General features: G+C 47.0%; 1 protein-coding gene across 1 annotated transcript in view; it reads left to right on the plus strand.

The window, feature by feature from the left end:
• PEX14 (peroxisomal biogenesis factor 14) overlaps positions 1-21,666 on the plus strand; it is a 377,016-nt gene that overhangs the window by 66,005 nt on the left and 289,345 nt on the right. Inside the window, exon 2 of the mRNA XM_085609840.1 lies at positions 2,572-2,607. Within this exon, the coding sequence (XP_085465966.1) occupies positions 2,572-2,607 (36 nt within the window). The remainder of the gene's footprint in view (positions 1-2,571; positions 2,608-21,666) is intronic.

Below are 21,666 nucleotides of genomic sequence, written 5' to 3' on the forward strand. Positions count from 1 at the left end.
TGGCCCTGGCAGTGAAAACTCTACACCTACCTACTTCCCCACTTGCCCTGAGTAAGTGACCAGGAGCCCAGCTCCCACAGCCGCGTGGCTTGCCAGACAGCAGCCACCAAACAAGGCCCCCCTATCCCTCATAGGATAACATTGGGCCTAACTCTCTCTGCACCCGGCCGCCCTAGAGCCGCTGAGGGTGAACCAACTGTACCTACCTGACCCTGGGAGACCCCTGAGTCTGTGCCCAGAACCTCAACTCTGCCAGTCGAGTACTTACCCTTAAACCGCAAACTCTATTTTCCTCATAGGGTAACATTGACTGGCTTTTTCCTGAAATTTCTTCTAAGTGTGGACTTTTCAAATCTTCAACTATTCACCAAAAATCAGCCGAGTGGCAAAAACGAATTTACTCTCCTGTTCCTAGGTGAACTCCCAGTGCTGGATCTCTACAACTGTACTTACCCTTAACTCAATTTTATTCCATAGGAAACAATTGACTGTTTTTCTGTGAAATTTCTTCTAAGTGTCGATTTCTGCAATCTTTAAATATTCTTCAAAAATCGTATGATATCTGAAAACGTAATTGCTTACCTGTTTTGGATAAAGGTCCCAGTACTGAGGTTAGGCACCCAGTACTGGATTACAAAAGTAACGAGAACATACTGTACCTGTAACCTGCATTTTCTTCCATAGGGAATCATTGACTGTTTTCTCTGAAATATTTTCTAAGTGTCAACTTTTAAAATAGCTAAATATTGTTTAAAAATCATTACAGTACTTAAGTCGACTTTCATCACTTGATTCTGAATACTGACCCAGGACTGAATCTAGGATCCAGTCCTGGAATTCCAAAAGTAATCTAAAAAGTAATCTGTTACAAATAACTTGAATTTATCATTGAGCTCAATGCATTGTTGTGTTTAAAATAGAGTTGCCATTGCAACCACTTGTAACTGTTTACAAAAGCCAATTGCATATTGCAAAAGTATTTATATGAAACATCTCATGCTGAGAAAGTATATTTTAAATCCAAGTGTTGGTTCTAAAATAAAACAAACATATTATTTTTTATATATAAATCATTGGCCTTGAGTTCAGTTATTGAGTGTGTGAGACCATTTGCTGACTGAGTGTGTACAACAAATGCTTTACACTGTTCTCTGGTACTGCCTTACTGCTCGACCAAGCTACCACTTTAGAGAGTAAGGTTATATCTAACTTTAACCTCTGTCAAACCCTGGGGGACTGTGGACTCTGTGCATCCTGTACCTATTAGGGAACAGTATATACAGAGCCACTTTCTCACCGCCACTTTACCCCACTTTATTCTATGACACATTACTCCACACTATTCCACCCGTGGCATTCCACTCTGAAGCTCTTCTGCTCTAGACCACTTGACTCTACAACACTCCACTCTATTCCACTACTCCACTCCCTGCCAATCCACTCTACGACATCCTGCTCCGCTCTATGCACCTCTAAAACTCTATTCCACTCTATGCAACACCCTCAACACCAGGCGCGCAACACCCATTGGACTCACAGGGCTTCAGCCCCCCCCCGTCGTGTGTGGCAGCCTGGGATGAGACAGCTTCCCTGCTCACACACAGCCGCACCCGAGCACTTCACAGGTCTTTTAAAGACCATTTGCATGTTAATGAGGCCTCGCTGTTGTTTCACCCCTTCTAAGAGCCCCTGCAGCTCCACTCTGCCTATGGCTTAAAAGATTCAGCCCCCCCGAAATTTTTTCTTAGCCCCCCCCGAAATTTGGCTCTAGTTGCGCCTCTGCTCTACACTACTCCACCATACTCTACTTAACTCAACTCAACTCCTCTCTATGCCCTCCCACTCTGACATTCTAATTCCTCCATGGCACTTTACACCACTCCATGGCACTTTACACCACTCCATGACACTACGCTCTATGCCACTCAACTCTACCACTCTCCATTACACTCCACGTCACTTTCGACGTCACTTTCCTTTACCCCACCGACTTTTAGCCACGCCGGTGTACAACATGGCTAAAACATATTGGCAAAGCCAATAGGTCTTGCTTAGGCGAGACCTATTGGCGTTGGCAATGCGTGTTCTGAAAGCCCGAATTCGAGGGAGCAACTTTACTCGACGGTATGAATCCGAAGCAATATAAAGGAAGGACAAGTGTGAACGTTTTAGTAGTTTGCTTGTATGACCTGCGAATACATTCTGTGCACTGTGAAACTCTGTCTATTGCAAACAGTCCTCTCGACCGCTGGTCAGTGAGGAGCAAAGGTAACAGCAAATGATACTGGGCCTGTTACTGCCTGGCCTCCAGCAGCTCTCAGTGAAAGCCCGAACATGAAAAGTGATTCTTATCAGTTTGCTTTCCAAATCTGATATAATAAAGATCGGGTACTGCGCCCCTATTTTCACGGGGGGTTTGAGCAGAGCAAACTAAATTGCATGACTGCTGTTGGCGAATGGTTCTTATGTGTTGAACGCTATACTGGTTTTCCGACTGTAATGTGCAATGTTTGACCAGCAGATGGCACCAGCAGTCTGTTTTTTTTCAACCTTTCTTCTCTTTTCTTGCAGAATGCCGGTGAGCCAGCCGTCCCTCGGGAGCAGCTGGTAAGTGTCACCCAAGTCTCACACATTTTACTCTGATTAATAAAATACAGTAGTGCTGTTTGGTTGCACGTTTACTTGCGGCGTCCAGCTTCGACTTTTGTGTTTGTCAGATTTTGAGAACACATAGCTGTTACTGAAGAAAGCAGAGTGGGATTGTTGCGTTTTTTTAGGCTTTTACCTTTGACAGTTCAGGTGTGAGGAAGGTGTTGTGACGCAGTTGACTTTTCTGGGGATAAGTGGTGTAGTCCTATTACAGAGAGTTATCAATTAAGGGCCCCTAATAGTCCACAAATTAAGCCATCTCTCTTTTGTTCTTCAACTTGAACTTTGTGTAATTAATTGTAAGAATCACCCATTGGTTTGGTGTGGGGGGGGGGGGGGGTAGTCTGGGGCGCAGGGATCATTCAAACCAGATGTTTCAGACCATGAAAGTAGTTCATGTTTGCTGGGTGCAGAAACTAAGAGCCCCACTCGCCCCTTGATGATCAGCTGCTCAGATTTGGATATTTTTGCCTTTTTTTTATGCATTTTTTTAATGCTTCTCCCAAAGATTAATCTTTATCTTCTCACCATCCACATTTGCAGAGGGTGACTTTTTTTTGTTGCTCCTTTTGTGATTGGATGGCTGAGTCCTCTGATGGGAATCGCTTTTCTCCTCATGGCTGACACCATCAAAGAGAAAGCCCTTTTTCAAGCATTGTGACTGATCTGCTGCCAGGAACATCCAGCCTAGCAACCCTGGCATGAAGTGCATTTACCACCTTCATCAACTTGGACATTCTGCGTAAAAATATGTTAGGTTTCAGACATTCAATCAGCAAGACTCTGACAAACTCCTTCGCTCGTTGCCTTTAAAGGCTACCTCCTTCAAATGAGAAATCCATAGAAAGTGTTGTTCTAGCCACTCCCCAGGGCTAATAAATGAAAGCTGAAACTTGTCGGCTCCAAGTATCCGGTCTTAACCTCTTGCTCAAAGACTTTTTCGACCCCTACTTCAAAAACCTATTCTTGTGTAGGAGCAGACTTTGGTTTGGGTACCAAGTGTTCAGGGTCCAAAACACCTGCTCTCCTGACACTTATTGGCGGCTCCTTTGTCCACACCTGCCAAAGCTCCAAAGGTTTCTACATTTATGGTCATGCCGATAACTTTTTCTCTTTGACAGCCCATTTAGCATGAAAGGAACCCTCTTCGGCATTCCCTCTGTCAGTTCCTCCCTCATTGATGGCCATGTTTGTGGCACCTTGATCAGCATCTTCGTCCACAATCATCTTCATACCTGCTCTGTCGACAGTCCCATCATTGATGATCTCCCTGTTGGCGCCTATACCTTCGAAGATCTCACTATCGATCTCATTGTCGAAGACTGTACCGGCGACAACACTACCACTGATTCAGAGCCTACAACAAATCCTCTGCAGGTCATGTTTTCACCATCCGATCACTGTAGAATCAAAACCTGAAATGATGGAGGGAGAATTCCTTGTCCATCCAGTAAGGCAAGGAATACAGTGAACACAGGATCAGTGATAGAGAAGAGCTGGTGGTGGTCAGCCGTGAGGATGACAGCCAGCATGATGGTCCTACAGCTCAAGCACACAGAATTTGGACATTTCTCTCCTGCTTGACGAGACTGAGCATAAATAGGAGAGTTATTACTATGCTCTATGCCAATTTGATGGTAGACCTCACCTATTTTATTGAAATCCGCTATTCCCGCTCCTCCCTGAGAATTTTCGTAATTTACCAAAGCACATATTGCAAGCTGTGACCGCTTTCTACCACTAGGTCCATAGGTGCCATCTCCATACAACTTGCTGCTGGTACCGGGCCAACCTCGGTTTCCGCTCCTGATTTCCCCCTGCAATAGAGCCAGTTCAGCCTCTGTACCCACCACTGGCACCTTCTATGCATCCTGCGCTGCCTCCAGTTCCATAAAGGCATCATCCACCTCTTCCAGCTGGCCTTCTCCAGCAACCGGCTGCCTCTTCCCTGTTCTTCCTCAGTAACCTGCTCCAAGATCCTCCTTCAGGCGTCTAGCTCCTGAGATTCACTATGACCATACAGACTAGAGAATGATGATGCCGATGATCATGATCCGGAAAGAGACTCTGGACAGTGAACGTGCCCTAGAGTGGGTTGCTTATATGGTTTCCAATTATGCTATTGCCGAACTAGCCCGCAAGACTCTCCACCAGAAGACATCACCAGGTTTTACAACCTTTTCAAAGGGATGCCCCTGAAATGTAATGAACCCTTGTCTGCAGTTGATGAGACGGGCTTTCTTTTTAACTTTTAAGATAACTCCAGGAAATCCATGAGATCTATACAACATTTGGATCACCTCTGGGAGGAAGGCTTGGCATGTATGAGAAATCCAGTCCTGGCTTCACTTCCATAGCCCACCAAGGGAAATTTACAATTCCCCAGAAACTTGTCCTGTGTGCCTGCGTTAAATCAAGTAAAATACGACTCCAATATCTCTGCCGCAGGCTAGAGGCGATCTTTCAGTCTGTCACAGATGTGCCGTGGCCGAAATCGTGTGGGTTGGCAAAAAGGTATAGGATTGGTTTCTTCACTGCAACTTCTGTCAAGGTAGCAAGTGCCTGTCCTTTTCTGTCCAAGTATGACTCCTAACTTTGTGATGAGATATCTTTGTGATGAGATATCTTTGTGATGAGATATCTTTGTTCTAAACGTTGTCTGAGGAATACCATGCCCAAGCCAATGTTCTATGGTCGGGGTGAATTTACTGCTTCGGCCCTCATCTAAACTTTTTTGAAGACCTCCATCACTGTTTCTGCAAAATTATTACTGGGACATCTTGCACAAATGTGGCAGCTTACACACTACTTCATTTCGCGCTGAGGTGCAGCCCGCTAAAATATCTGTTTAGCAGACATGTTATGAAGCCATACAGGCGGACCTAAGTGAAACAAGGTCACTTCCCATCTTCAGCGTCAACAACACTCTCATCCTACAGGGACAAGATTATGGTCAAAAGAGCAGTGTCAGCCATCCTGACATACTTTTCATTCACACAGTCCTTAAGGATTCTACCAACGGAGACCATTCTACCCACAAGATACCGCATAGTGCCATTCTAGCATAAGGTCCCAGTTAAAGGGTAGACGAGCCTCGTCCAACAGAGGTCCGACCAGACCCAACAAACCGGAACCTGCATGTTGTCCATTCCTCCTCGCACAGCAGTCCTTTACCAGGGAAGCTCTGTGCTTTCCTTTCGTCCTGGCACCGTATTGCTTCAAGCTTCCACGTTTTGGGTATAGTCCAGTATGGACATTCAACAGAGTTAATTTCCAAGCCCCATCTGAGGCTATTAAAGGTAGGGAACCTTTGTCATTTGAAGGCTCTGCAGACGGAGGTCTTCAAACTACTTCTCAAGCATAACAGGCTTGTCAATTCTGATCAGTTGAGCCTCCGTATGTGGGAGGCGGAGCTCGGGCTGTCTCCATCTCCATCTCATTATGCGCAGTTTGAGCCATACAATGAGGTGGTTAGATTAAAAGTAGCATGTGTGCACTGCTAGGTGAATATTTGTTACTGGGGAATCAGTCTGACAACACTGAATAATCCAAGCATGTGAATGTATGAAAAATACCAATGCTATATAACGTTTAGTTACAGGCAAGTGACCCTTTCTTTGTCCATAAGCAGTACTGTTATTCTCAGTATGCACTGGTGGCTCGTGTGTATGTTGTAAAGGCCAGCCTGGAGCAGAGTCTGCTGGGAGTGCCTCATCTGAGGGTCTCTTTGGTCTGTTTGTTGTTAACAGTAAGACCTTGCATCCAAAACTAGCTACAGGGTCTCGATGCATAGCAGTAGTTATTTCTAATATGGCCATCCTGGTATGGCTAGCTGTGGTACCGTGTCTACAAAGTTAAGCCAGTCTGGTGTGGTTAGCTAGCTGTGGTCACTTTTGTAAAGCCAACCGGAAGTGGGTGTGGACACGGTTCACTGTGGTAGCATGGAGATCCCTTCTAGGCCAGGCTGGAGGAGACTGCGTGACTGGCAGTGCAGCTGACATTAGATCCCCATTACAAAAATGGGGTAACCCAAAAGGTCAAGGACCTGGGCGTAAACTTGATACAAAAGACAGTGGTCCTAGACCAATTATTGTCACAGAATATGAATTCACATTAAATTATATCATTATGCAAATCTGAGCTAAATTAGAGGAATTATTTTGGATAGCTCATACTATTAAATACAGCATTACAACATAAAGAGAACAAACATCCAATTTCTAAATCACCATACATTTATTTATATAGTTTCATAGTTTCTGTAATGTTCGACACAAGGTTGCTCCAGAGGGAACGTGCATATAGCAAGAGTGCTAAAAGGGTGAGTGAGCGAGAAGGAAATGTTATAGAACACAGTGACAGAAATATTAATTAATTTCACAGGGGGACCGGTTGTCAATCACCGTCCAAAAAAGCCTGGTCACGTTTGAAAATTATCAAAAGACAATTGTATATTTAGCAAACCGAATCTAATTCATGATGTAGCACGTGAAGGAATTGCATGTCCCAGGCGTTAAAAGGAAGGGGGGGGGGGGGGCGTCGACGTTTCGACCCGTCTAGATGGCCTGAAGGGAATTTAGAACCTTGGCCGTGCGGGTCTTCATCAGGACAAAAAGAGGCAACCTGAGCGGGTCCTAGGCTTGATTGTGTGCCCAATCTGGATCAACGCGTCCCGTTCCTTACGACAACGTATGAAAGACCAATAGCTAACTTCATGTGTCACTTCATGGTGTGCAGAACCTGAATGTCTGCACATAGAGACCGGGTACGTGTCTCCTATAAATTCGAAAATGCTGCCGAGCTGCAACCGTTTTCATTGGTTATCCCAGTAGTGTATCAGCCGGCTGATGGCGGAGACCGTGTATATGTTTCGTGGGATATCGGATTACCGCCGAGCTGCAACCGTGTTAATCGAACATCATAGTGGCGTCTTAAGGTTCTGCACACCATGAAGTGACACATGAAGTTAGCTATTGGTCTTTCATACGTTGTCGTAAGGAATGGGACGCGTTGATCCGCTCAGGTTGCCTCTTTTTGTCCTGATGAAGACCCGCACGGCCAAGGTTCTAAATTCCCTTCAGGCCATCTAGACTGGTCGAAACGTCGACGACCCCCCCCCCCTTTTAACACCTGGGACATGCAATTTCTTCACGTGCTGCATCATGAATTAGATTCTATTTGCTAAATATACAATTGTCTTTTGATAATTTTCAAACGTGACCAGGCTTTTTTGGACGGTGATTGACAACCGGTCCCCCTGTGAAATTAATTAATATTTCTGTCACTCTGTTCTATCACATTTCCTTCTCACTCACTCACCCTTTTAGCACTCTTGCTATATGCACGTTCCCTCTGGAGCAACCTTGTGTCGAACATTACAGAAACTATGAAACTATATAAATAAATGTATGGTGATTTAGAAATTGGATGTTTGTTCTCTTTATGTTGTAATGCTGTATTTAATACTATGAGCTATCCAAAATAATTCCTCTAATTTAGCTCAGTTTTGCATAATGATATAATTTAATGTGAATTCATATTCTGTGACGACATTAGATCCCCTTCAGGTTACCCCGCACTGCTGTTGAGTGGTCCGTATCTTAAAGCAGAAGATCGAATTGGCTTTTCTTCACCGGTTTCAAATTGTATTTATTTAATCCGTGTTTGCCCTTCTCTGCCCCTTTCTCGTGCCCTCCCGCCATCACCTATGGCAGCCGCGTTTTGCTGCAAGGCCTGTAGACTCTCCCAGGCTTCGTGAACGGCGCGCGCCTGGCACAGCCCTCGGCCGTCCTCTCTCCCTGGTACATGCCCGGTCTGCTGGCGATGGGCATCTTCACCTTGCGTAAACGGAGTGTCAGCACCTCGCTCCACTGCTGTTTACGATTCCATTCGTCACCATCGGGGGATCAGCCTCACCTTGAGCCGTGTGCGCCTCCGTCCCCTCCCCCTAACCAGCAGCGACGCTTCCCGCGCTCTGCGAGAGGACGAACCGGCAGTGCGGGCAGCTCCCCTACCGGAGCTCTGCAAGGAAGGGACAGTGTGGGGAGCTCCTGCCGCAGAGGACAGTGCGGGGCAGTGGCGTAACATAGGTCCCGTCAGCCCTCGCGGGCGGGACTGGTGCGAGCTCCAGGGGGGGGCCTCAACACAGCACCCTGGCTTGACTTTGGAGGGGGCCTCTCCGTGAACTTTGTGTGTGTGGGGGGGTCTCGACTATAGTTACGCCACTGGTGCGCGGAGCCTTAACATGCATGGATGACCCAGTGTGCAAAGGCAGTGCGGGGAGCGCTCTTCAGAGCTGTACTTGGAAGGGAGAGTGCGCGGAGCTCTCGTCAGTGCGCTGCAAGGAGAGGTCAGGGGGAGATGTCTAAAGTCAGGGAGGGTTCTGCGTGCGTAGGGCAGGAGGGGGTGCTCTCGTGTCGGAGCTTTCCGAGCAAAGGCAGTGCGTGGGTCTCTGGTGTCAAAGTTCTGCACAGAAAGGACAGGGGGACTCTTAAAGTCATAGCCTTGTGTGCAAAAGACAGTGCGGGGGGAGCGCATTACCAAAGCTTATGTAGAAAGGAAATTGCGGGGAGCTTTGGGTGGAAATGGAAGAGCTCTCAAGCCAGACCTCGTGGTACAGACAGAGGACTCTGCTGGGAACAAGGGCGTAGCTTCAGTTGGTGCAGCAGCACCGGACCCAGCGGCATGAGGAAAACACTTTACCCTGAATACTGATGTATTTTATATTTTGAATAGCGCCCGGGGGGGGGCATTTCCTTCCCTGCACTAGGGCCACGCACACTGGCTGCGCTACTGGGTGGGAGTCTAGTATCGGTAATCGGCGTGGAACGGAGGGGGCAGGAAGCGTTCATGACACAAACCCGCTCGCAAAGGGCAGTGAGGGGAATTCTCGTGCCAGCTCTGCGAGGAATGGACGGTGTGGGGAGCTCCCGTGTCTGAGCTCTGCATTGAAAGGACAGCATGGGACCACTCCTAAATGGGGCTCTACTCCTCGGTGCCCTGATCCACCATCTAACCTTAGAGTTATTCACCCCTTAAGTTCTCAGGCTCCCGCCCCAGCTACAGCTTTACCATCGGAACGCACAATTCAGTTATGGCGATATTCCCTGACTGCTCGCCCATGATGACAGGCCAGCACCGATTCCTGGCAGTTTTGCACCGTAGACGATCTATGCTCCGACAAATGTCGCCATTACATCCCAGAATGCCACATAATTCTTACTCCTCCACAGCTCTGTACACATCCTGTCCTCTCTTCGATGGCTTCCGATTGAGGCAAGATCTATTTACAAAACTGCCTGCATCACACACAAAGCCTTGCACACGCCCTCCCCTCGTTACCTGGCAAATAAATTGAAACTGTCCGGAGGCTCTCGACCCTCTCGTAATGCGGAAAAGCTTCTGCTTGAGGCCCCCCCCCGTCTTCAAAAGGGAAAGATCGATGGCGCAATCCTTCTCAGGCAATGCGGTGAGAATATGGAACTCACTTCCCCCATTGCACCGTGCCACCTCCACTACCCGGATCTTCAAAGCTGAACTCAAGACTCTTCTCTTCCAAAGACACTTTCAGAACTAATACTTTCATACTCCGGCCCCTCTTGGAAGTTCGCTCTTCATAGAAAATTTGTATTTTTTCCTGTGCATCCCCCACCCCTGCGTGCTGTTGGATTTTGTGCTTGTGCACCCTTTATTCTCTGGCCCCTCTTGGAAGTTCGCTAAGAGTTGTAAATTTGTTTTTTTTTCCTGTACATTCCTCACCCCTGTGTGCTGTGTTGGACTTTGTGTTTGTGTACCCTTTAGTCTGTGTAATGTTATATTCTGTACCACTTTTCTCTTGTAACGTAACTAGCTCTATTGAACAGCACTGTGACACCTTTGGATAATGTCCGCGCTTTATAAAAATGCACTAAATAAATAAAATAAAAAACACCTTCACACCTTGAACACCTTGAACTCCTTCACAGCTTTAAATTCGGCGACCCTCTAAACCGTCACCTCCCAGCGCTTCTTCGTCTCACAGCACCTCCTTCTCTCAACTGTCCCTTCGCCCCCCCCACACACTCCTCAATGTGGCTCTTTTTCTGCCCTCCCCCGACACTTCTACCCACGGAAAACTCTAATCTTTTGACTTCCAAAATCCTTCAGAATGGTAATGTCTGACATCCCTAACCCTTTAAAACTTGGAATAGCTCTCTTCTCCTTTAGTCCAGTCTTTTGAAACACTTCTCACCTCCATGCCGAGGGTAGGGAGTTAGGGGCTCTCTCTTCTTCTCCCTATGCTTTACCCTTCCCTGATCTCTCCCCTGTTATGAGGGATGATTGCTCCTGTCCAGCCTGGGAATCTCCAAATACCCTCCCGTGCTGCCCGACTGTCGAGGGCATGGGTACTCGCTTACATTTTCCTAGTGGATAGATAGATTAGATCCACTGGTCGAGGGGTCCAGAGCGGGAAAAGAGGAAGAGTGGACGTGGGCCCAGGACCTAAATAGCCCTCCCCTGGCTCCACTCCTAAAGCTACCTGCTCCGGCCGGACACGCGTCATGGTAACCCGCAAGTACTTCGTCCGGACAGTAGCCAATCAGGCTACTGGACCGGACTATGGGGGTGTGGCGCGGGTCCGGGGACTGGGCCCTAAGGGCGTGCTCGCCGAGATCTCGCGCTTGCCAGATTCTTTGGGTGGGAAGGGGGGGCAGAGTGGAGTAAAGGAAGAACAAAGCATGTATACATCTAGTGACTGACTGAATTGAATTGCACTACGTGGAACCAGAAAGTCTCTGGTCAGTCCCGGCGTCCCTCCGTGACCAAATTGAGTGATCCTAGGCAATTGTTTTATTCCACTTTCCTTCCTTCCTTAGCACAGATAGGAAGGAGGAGGAGAACCTGGAGATGCATGACTTCGGGGTGTGCTCTGTACCAAACTTTCTCCTGTGTAGTGTTTGATTTAATAAACTTTAGTGTTCACCCATAATAGTTACCCAGGCTACCCAAGGGGTGCAAATAACCGATTTGCCTCTCATTTCACTATTGTGAGTATTGTAAGAGTGGGTGGAAAGCATGAATGTTTCTAAGTTCATGCTTGAAAACGGTCACTTTTTAAAAAAAATACTTTTCAATGCACTGAAATCTGATTTACTATGGTGAAATAAAATACACATTTTGAAGAGACTATTATATTTTTATGTTTGCTGCAAGATGTCTTAAAAAACGAAGGTGTTCTTGAAGTTGAGCTCTGCAGGACACCCTAGTTACTTCTTTTCTTTCACTGCAAGTACCTGTTAAATAAATGATTGCCCGTTTATTTAACATCTTTTTAGTGTCAGTGCTGAGTCCAGTAAACAGCACCCCAGTGCTCCTGTTGACCAGGGGGCCACGAGTAACGATCAGGAGGGCCACATGCGGGTCCCGGGGCCATACGTTGAGTATCCCTGCTCTAGGGGTTTTTGTCTCTCTCTTGGACCCATATCTCCCACCCTCTGCTTGAAGGCGGTAGGGTAGGGGGGTTAAGTGTCCATCTCTTCGTTTCTCCCTGCCCCCCCCCTTTAGCATCTTTGTAGGACACTCCGATATGGGTTGATAATAAAAATGCCCATCCCAACAGATCTTACCCCTTCTCTCTCCCCCCAACCATGCCAGCTCAGGACCACAACTATACACACAGTCTCAGATTGGACAACCCAGTGCAGTATCCAGCTAAGCAGGCTGTATCGTATGCCATAAAGGGGCCTGCAGAGCTGTTCCAACTACCAGCATACAGAAAACAATAAAACTACACCTCCATCTGTCACACTTCATCATCCAACACACTTCTACGTGCTGCGTCCCATGACATGATAACCACACTTCGGTGGTCATCATGCATGACATGCCAACACTTCCCACATAGATCAAAACAAGACCTCTTTGCAATCACACGCCCTAGATCGTGTAACGCGCTACTCATGTAGGCAAGCGTTTCAGCTCCTCATATAGGGGTAGTAAGCGCATACACTCGCCTCTTTGGTGCCTCTTCCAACCTATGGTCGAGGTTTTCTCTTCCACTCTACACCTCCCACTCTCCCTTTATATCCTCTGTTCTCTTGCGCTAATTTTTTTGCTCTTATAGTTTACTGTTTTTCTCTTCAGAATTCGGGCTGCTACTCACTCTTACTCATTGATGGACTTTGTCCCTTCTGTCTTGTTTTTCCAAAATGTCATCTCCTTTCCTGTCCCAGGCATTGCTTGAGGGCCTCTCACTCTCATCACTTCGGTTGGCGGTGGAAGATGCATGTGTGCTTGGAGAGAACTCTCACACATCTCTGGCGTTATGCTGTGTGCATCCAACTCTGTGTCTTCCAATACATTTCCCTTTTTATGGACGAATACCCATTTTTACTGGGATCGCTTGATAGGATCTTATTTTCTCAGTGCAACACTAGGATGAGGGGGCGATTTTGAAACTTGTCAACAATAAATTTTAACTTGCACTAAATGTTAAGAACTTTATTAGCAATGGAAGTGTGTGCAGGATGTAAGGACTAGAGGATGCCGCAGTTTTTCTATTTGAGATTCTCGAAATACTTAAAACCAGAGAAGCTTATAGCATTTAAACTTTAAGCGAACTAACACAGCTGATTGCAAATTCTTTTTCTATCAAAACCTCGATGTTGTCCCTCCTACTCCTGATGTTCAGTTCTGTCGGTTAATTCACTGAAACGCGTTTGGAATTAGTAGAGAAAACTTGAATAAAATTACTACAGCTGTTACACTTGCAGAATTCCCGGGTTGTCACTTTGGCTGTGCTCTTCTAAATGTGCTTAAATTCTCATAAAGAGATTGTGCCCTCTAAACTATGTGTGAGCGGTAGCGTTGTTGGAAGGTATGCATTCCAATTGGAAAATAGCTAAATGTACACCATTTATTGCAATCAGAAAATAAATATAATTTGGAAGGTCCGGCTATTGCTGACTTTAACTGCTCTTAGCTCCATTTGACAGGGACTTCGGGGTTTTTACTCTTTGTCCTTGGTCTAACATCCCATGGGTATTACCCGTAGTACACTCCAAGGCCATGAGAGCTCAGTGGCTCGTGTCCCAGTAATATTTATTTTTAGTGCTTGTGGATCCTGAGAAATGCAGAGGTGGAATGCTATGGACAGTTTCCACATGCTGGTGAATGTTAAAGATTGGATTCTGCATATTGCGGTAATAAGTCACTAACTTGCTGGCTTGCACCAGTCCTTCCCCCGACTCAGCTGATGCCGACAGAACCTCTGAGGGGCATGATCTTGGTGAAACCTAGGAACCTGTGCATCAGGTTAATAAGTGGTGGGCGATAGGGATAGTAGTGTCACTACATGCTCAGTGGTAAAAGAGCTTCAGTTTCAGTGCCTCCTGCTCACCCCAGCCTCTCATTGGCACTGTTGGTGCAAGCTCAACACCTCAGACACCAGTTATTTGCTTGACCTCAGCTGCTAGAGACGGAGTGACCATGCCTGTGCTTGCACGTGTTTGTGGTCCCTAGGTGTGTATGCGTGCTCTTCGCTGTGTCTTTCCTAAGGGACTCTCCCTGTACAAGAAAAGAACACATACTATCCCGCCAGAGGCCTTCTAATAATAGTGGACATTATGACTGCTTTCTTTTAGTAGTGAGTACTCTACTCTGCAGGGGTACCTGTGCTCACGTTGTCCGAGTTGTGAGTAGGTGACTGGGCGGTACACGTACCCTCCATTATCTCTCCTGCCGGTGAGTGGATGCCCTCGGGCTTAGTCTATTGTGGTAAATGTAAAACTTTCTCTGGGCTTGTGTCTTCTGTTTCTACTGATGTGGAATACACGCTGTGGTTTTGGCAGGTACCTGCAGTCTTTCCTGAGGGTGGCATCTGTCACAGCCACTTGTTACTTTAAGATTGTCTCCAGCATGCAGCGTGGTTTAATCCCATTGGTGGGTTTCTGGCGCATGTGCTCAGTGCTTTCTTCTGACGTTAAGTACGTGCCTCAAAAGGGGACTGGGTTCATGTCTACAGTCGTATCTAGTGTTGAGTACAAGTGAATCGCGTCCCCCATATCTACCAGTAGTGAATTCATGCCTTGTGTGCAACATTATGTCTGTAGTTTCTTCAAGTGGCCAGCATGTATCTTGGGTGGAGTATGTATCTTCAACCTCTCCTGGTGATGATTAGAAGTGTTGGATGCAACTAGTCCAGTATAACGCACCCGGAGTTGAGCGTGTGTCCTTAGTATTGTCTGCCAGTGTTGAGTTCTTGCATGTGCAGAAACAAAGAAGTTGGCATGGACGGTGATGTGTCTCCTGGCATGCAGGTCCCTAGTGTAAAATGGGTATCCCTCGGGGGGCGGTGAAGGATTAGGTGGAGCACGTGTCATGTGTGACTTTGTGACAGTCTCTTTTTGCAGTGCTGTATATCCGCCATAACGGTTACATTCATGTTTAAGCCACTTTGTTTAATACATTTCTAAGCATAGTAACTTAATTTAACCTATCTGGGGATACTTAGCAGTTTAAGGAGAGACCTTGTACACATAGCCACATTGCTATCTATATGTGCATGAAGCAGTTAAAAACTAGCCTTTTCTCCACTGTACTAGTAAAGCTTCAACTTGAGGTGCATTAGCAACAATTCGGGATGCAGATCAAGCCGCTGCCAGGCCATACGAAATCTAGAGTATTTAAAAATATTTGGTGCAGTGAATCTTTAAGAGGAAATCCTGTTTGATGAAATGGCGCACACAACCTACAATCCAGCCCAAATTTGAGGAACCTCTCCAGCCTAGGCTCAAAATGTGTACACAATGATCAAAGAAGTGTAGCAAAAACACCTAGAATCGAAACCTCCTAAAGTTTCAGGTATTGGAAATTGTGAAACCACACGACCCAGCAAATAATGTCAACGAAATCCACATATAGAGAGATCTATTGGTTAAAAACATTTCAAAGCAGCTGCAGTAGACATGGTTGATGTCTCTTGCTCATCAAACATCACGCTAGTCCACTGGATTGTGAAAGAAGTAACCTGGCAATGGATTTTAGTGTGTTAAACACATTTTTGGACCCCTGCCTTTAGCTGGTATGAGAAACCCGACTGAACTTTCAGTTACGAGCTATCCACGACTAATGGGATTGTGGACAGACAATATTGACATCCCTGCTTTTTACATACTTTGTAAATATCAACTGCATTTTATGAGGGCATATTTATTGTGCTTAAACCCACTAGATTACAATTACCATACATGAGATACTGATGCCTTGAGCACTTTTGCAAAGCATACCTGTCTGCATACCTGTCTGCCTACCCGAAGATGTGTAAGGAATTAATTATAATTGAATTTACAGATGTTTAATACTGGTAAGCAACTATGGTATAGCTGAAGAATGCTAATGAACGTAGTGATATAGAGTTTGACTGAGTAAAGTAACTTAAAAAAAAAAATTCACTGATATCTAAATATAAGGCAGTGCAACGAGTGACTATATATAATTACGGTGCGTTAGTACATTGAGCAGTCGGAGCCTAGAGTACTTTTTCCACTGCACTTTGAGGTTGAATTTGAGGATTGTACTTTGGAAGGTTGAATTTGAGGAACATCTAAATATAATTTGTCCTTCGATTTCTCCCGTTAGTGAGTCCATGCCTGGGTGGGAATAATGTGCCTCCGTCTCTTCTGGTTGGAAGTACACCCCTAGCGCAGGACGTGTATTGCTCTTACCTACTGGTGAGTGCTTATCTGCTTTATCGTCGGTCTCTCCTGTTGGTGATTACGTACTTGGAGGCGGGCTTGTGTTCTTAATTTTTCCTGATGTGAAATATATGTTGTGGATGGGGCTCATGTTCTCAAATTCACATTGTGTTGAGTCTACACCTGGGTAGGACTTATATCCTCTGTCTCTTGGTGCCGAGAACACACCTAATTATTAAATGTTAAAATCTTTTCCCTTTCTGTCCCCCCCACTTCTTTCTTTTCATTACATTGTATCTTTATTTGTACATGTAAAAGCCAGAGGCCTGAATACAAATAACCTGAGCATGAGTGCTCACCTTGGGTCCGCTTTAATCCCTACTCTGTCCCCGTGATGAGTATCTGCTGTGGGTCTTTAGTCCTGTGTCTTTGCTGGTAGTAAACGTATGCCTGTGATGAGGCTCGTGCCCTCCGTTTGTCATATTGAATAATCAACGCCATGGGTGGGGCTTGTGACCCAAGTCTTTCTTGGGGAGAGTGCACACACACCTTTTGTTGGACTGATGTCCCCGGTCTCACTTGGTGATACCAACATACCAGGGGTGGAGCTTCTGTTCTCATACTCTCCAGGTGGTGAGTACACACCTGTTGTGGTATTCAGCCCTGCCTCTTGGTAAGTCCACACTGGAGATGCGTCTGGTGCAATTAGAGTGGTGAGTAACCCTGGCTTTGAGATTCTTCCTCAGTCTGTCGGTGGTAAGCATATGCCTTGGAAGGGACTTGTCTCCAAAATTTCTGGGGGTGATGTCCCCACACCTTAAAAGAGGCACATATCCTTGGCCTTGCCTGTTGAGTAACATCAGGATTGGTACTTGTGTCCTTACTCTCACTCCCTAGTAAGTACACACTTGGAGTTCCATCTAGTCTTCGGTCTCTGCCAGTGGTGAGCATACACTATGGGTAGGGCTTGTGTCCTCCATCTCTTTTTTTTTTTTTGCAAGAAGTACATGCCTCTGTTTGGATGTGCACCTTCGGTTTTTCGTGGTGGAACTTACTCACCTGCGGTGTATGTTATTTCCTGCTCATCGATGTTGTGAGTACACACCGACTTGTAAATTCTGTCCTCAGTCTCCTTCTGATGAGTTTTGTGCCTGGCATGTTTCCTCAGTCACTCCCGGTGGAGAGTTCACACCTTGGGTGGTGGGTCCTCAGTTTCCTTATGATCAGTACACACTTGGGGTGGAGCACTTGGCCTAATTCTCTGTGGTTGTTTCGTACACTGCTGTTATGGGCCTTTTTGTCCTCGGTGTGTCTTGATGGTGTGTTCACGGATGCTGAGCACTCTGTTCTCTCCTCCTTGTCTTAACAAGTGTACATTTGAAGTGACACACCTGGCCTTCGTCTCTCTCGGCTGTGAGTTCACACGAGAGGTGTGGCCCCTGTCTTTGTCTATCGTTTTCAGAAACCTGGAGATTAGTCTGTTCTTTAATTTATTTTATTGGTTTTCAACAAAGAGTGAAGAAACAGCAGTACATAGCAAGAAGATACCACATGTTATCTGCCACCTCCAAGTCTCTGAGGAATCGGATGTACTGAAAAGAGAACGCATAATCAACAACTATACATACAGTGGGATCATCATGTCTTGAGTGTGCAGGCCTAATGGCAATTAACGTTCTAAACAAGGAAAAGAGAAACACAATTATGGGCGTCCATCTGTCCAGCAATTTGTAGAGAGTAAAACAACTTCATAATCTGATCGATTAGCAGCACGTCCAATATTGGCCGGTCCTGTGCAGCTATTCACCCGGGGGGCCCTACCCTCGGGTCATGCTGTATTAGTACCAGGGAGGCCGGGAGCGGAGAGAGCACCTCCAACTAGGCTCATATTTTCGTACTCGCTGACACATCCATGGGGGTATGGCTTGTGGTCTTGATTTCACCTGGGGGTGAGTGCACTTGCTTCATGCTACACCCTCAGTTGTAGCTGGTAAGTACACGTCTTTCGTAGGGCTCAAACCTTACATTTTTCATGCGTCTTTCATCCCTCCGTGTGTTGAGCATGGTCCTGGGGCATGGCACATGTCCTCAGTCTCCCCGATGGTAGGTATACACAAGGACTGTGACTCTTGTCCTCAGTCTCCCCGATGGTAGGTATACACAAGGACTGTGGCTCTTGTCCTCAGTCTCCCCTGATGGTAGGTATACACAAGGACTGTGACTCTTGTCCTCAGTCTCCCCTGATGGTAGGTATTCACAAGGACTGTGACTCTTGTCCTCAGTCTCCCCGATGGTAGGTATACACAAGGACTGTGACTCTTGTCCTCAGTCTCCCCTGATGGTAGGTATACACAAGGACTGTGACTCTTGTCCTCAGTCTCCCCTGATGGTAGGTATACACAAGGATTGTGACTCTTGTCCTCAGTCTCCCCTGATGGTAGGTATACACAAGGACTGTGACTCTTGTCCTCAGTCTCCCCGATGGTAGGTATACACAAGGACTGTGACTCTTGTCCTCGGTCTCCCCGATGGTAGGTATACACAAGGACTGTGACTCTTGTCCTCAGTCTCCCCTGATGGTAAGTATACACAAGGACTGGGACTCTTCTCAGTCTCCCCAAGGTAGGTATACACAAGGACTGTGACTCTTGTCCTCAGTCTCCCCGATGGTAGGTATACACAAGGACTGTGATTCTTGTCCTCAGTCTCCCCTGATGGTAGGTATACACAAGGACTGTGGCTCTTGTCCTCAGTCTCCCTGATGGTAGGTATACACAAGGACTGTGGCTCTTGTCCTCAGTCTCCCCTGATGGTAGGTATACACAAGGACTGTGACTCTTGTCCTCAGTCTCCCCTGATGGTAGGTATACACAAGGACTGTGACTCTTGTCCTCAGTCTCCCCGATGGTAGGTATACACAAGGACTGTGGCTCTTGTCCTCAGTCTCCCCTGATGGTAGGTATACACAAGGACTGTGACTCTTGTCCTCAGTCTCCCCGATGGTAGGTATACACAAGGACTGTGACTCTTGTCCTCAGTCTCCCCGATGGTAGGTATACACAAGGACTGTGACTCTTGTCCTCAGTCTCCCCGATGGTAGGTATACACAAGGACTGTGACTCTTGTCCTCAGTCTCCCCGATGGTAGGTATACACAAGGACTGTGACTCTTGTCCTCAGTCTCCCCTGATGGTAGGTATACACAAGGACTGTGACTCTTGTCCTCAGTCTGCCCTGATGGTAGGTATACACAAGGACTGCGACTCTTGTCCTCAGTCTCCCCTGATGGTAGGTATACACAAGGACTGTGACTCTTGTCCTCAGTCTCCCCTGATGGTAGGTATACACAAGGATTGTGACTCTTGTCCTCAGTCTCCCCTGATGGTAGGTATACACAAGGACTGTGACTCTTGTCCTCAGTCTGCCCTGATGGTGGGTATACACAAGGACTGCGACTCTTGTCCTCAGTCTGCCCTGATGGTAGGTATACACAAGGACTGCGACTCTTGTCCTCAGTCTCCCCTGATGGTAGGTATACACAAGGATTGTGACTCTTGTCCTCAGTCTCCCCTGATGGTAGGTATACACAAGGATTGTGACTCTTGTCCTCAGTCTCCCCTGATGGTAGGTATACACAAGGACTGTGACTCTTGTCCTCAGTTTCCCCGATGGTAGGTATACACAAGGACTGTGACTCTTGTCCTCGGTCTCCCCGATGGTAGGTATACACAAGGACTGTGACTCTTGTCCTCAGTCTCCCCTGATGGTAAGTATACACAAGGACTGGGACTCTTCTCAGTCTCCCCAAGGTAGGTATAGACAAGGACTGTGACTCTTGTCCTCAGTCTCCCCTGATGGTAGGTATACACAAGGACTGTGACTCTTGTCCTCAGTCTCCCCTGATGGTAAGTATACACAAGGACTGTGATTCTTGTCCTCAGTCTCCCCTGATGGTAGGTTTACACAAGGACTGTGACTCTTGTCCTCAGTCTGCCCTGATGGTAGGTATACACAAGGACTGTGACTCTTGTCCTCAGTCTCCCCTGATGGTAGGTATACACAAGGACTGTGACTCTTGTCCTCAGTCTCCCCTGATGGTAGGTATACACAAGGACTGTGACTCTTGTCCTCAGTCTCCCTGATGGTAGGTATACACAAGGACTGTGACTCTTGTCCTCAGTCTCCCTGATGGTAGGTATACACAAGGACTGTGACTCTTGTCCTCAGTCTGCCCTGATGGTAGGTATACACAAGGACTGTGGCTCTTGTCCTCAGTCTCCCCTGATGGTAGGTATACACAAGGACTGTGACTCTTGTCCTCAGTCTCCCCGATGGTAGGTATACACAAGGACTGCGACTCTTGTCCTCAGTCTCCCCGATGGTAGGTATACACAAGGACTGTGACTCTTGTCCTCAGTCTCCCCTGATGGTAGGTATACACAAGGACTGTGACTCTTGTCCTCAGTCTCCCTGATGGTAGGTATACACAAGGACTGTGACTCTTGTCCTCAGTCTCCCCGATGGTAGGTATACACAAGGACTGTGACTCTTGTCCTCAGTCACTCCCAGTGGTGGATGCACAGCTGGACTGGAGCCCATGCCCTTTGTCTTGGCCAGTGAGAACACACCTGTGGTGGGTCTTGTGACCTCCGTCTCTGCTGATGGGAATAAATGCCTGACTCATTCCCTCAATTCGTTTGTGAGGGATCCACACCTTGAGTGAGGCATACTATCCTGGCTTTGGCCTGATCTGGTGGCGAGTACACACATGGGTAGGTAGGTCGTGTGTCCTCAGTTATTCCTGGTGGGTTACACACTAGTTGTTGAAATTGTGCCCTCTGTCACACTAAGTGGCAAGTACACACGGGGCTTGGAAATTATTTCCTCACTCGCACCTGACGGTGCCCTCAGTCTATTGATGAAGAGGACAAATTTCGGGTAGAGTTCGGGGCCTCACTTCCACCTAGTAGTGTTCAGTTCTCGGGTAGTGCTTGTGTCTGTCTCCTGCTGCTTAGTGAGTTCACGTCGGGTGAAGCTCATCATATCCCTCCTGGTGGTGAGTGAGTACACGCATTGGATGGATACTTTGCTGTTAGTCAGTTGGTGAAGGGTTCAATCCTTGGGTGGCTCACAGGTCCTGCCTCTCTCCTTGGTAATGCTCGTGTCTTCAGTCTTTCTCCCCAAGTCGGGAGAGAGTAGACGAGTGGGGTGGAGCCTAAACTCAGTCTGTTGGTGAGCAGTACACACCTTGGGTGGACCACGGGTTCTTAAGTGAAGTCCTCGGGTAGTGCTTGTGCCCTCGGTCTTTCTCTTCAGGTGGTGAGTAGACGCGTGGGTGGGAGCCC

Source organism: Triturus cristatus, chromosome 1_2, assembly GCF_964204655.1.
Source record: "Triturus cristatus chromosome 1_2, aTriCri1.1, whole genome shotgun sequence".
Lineage (NCBI taxonomy): Eukaryota > Metazoa > Chordata > Amphibia > Caudata > Salamandridae > Triturus > Triturus cristatus.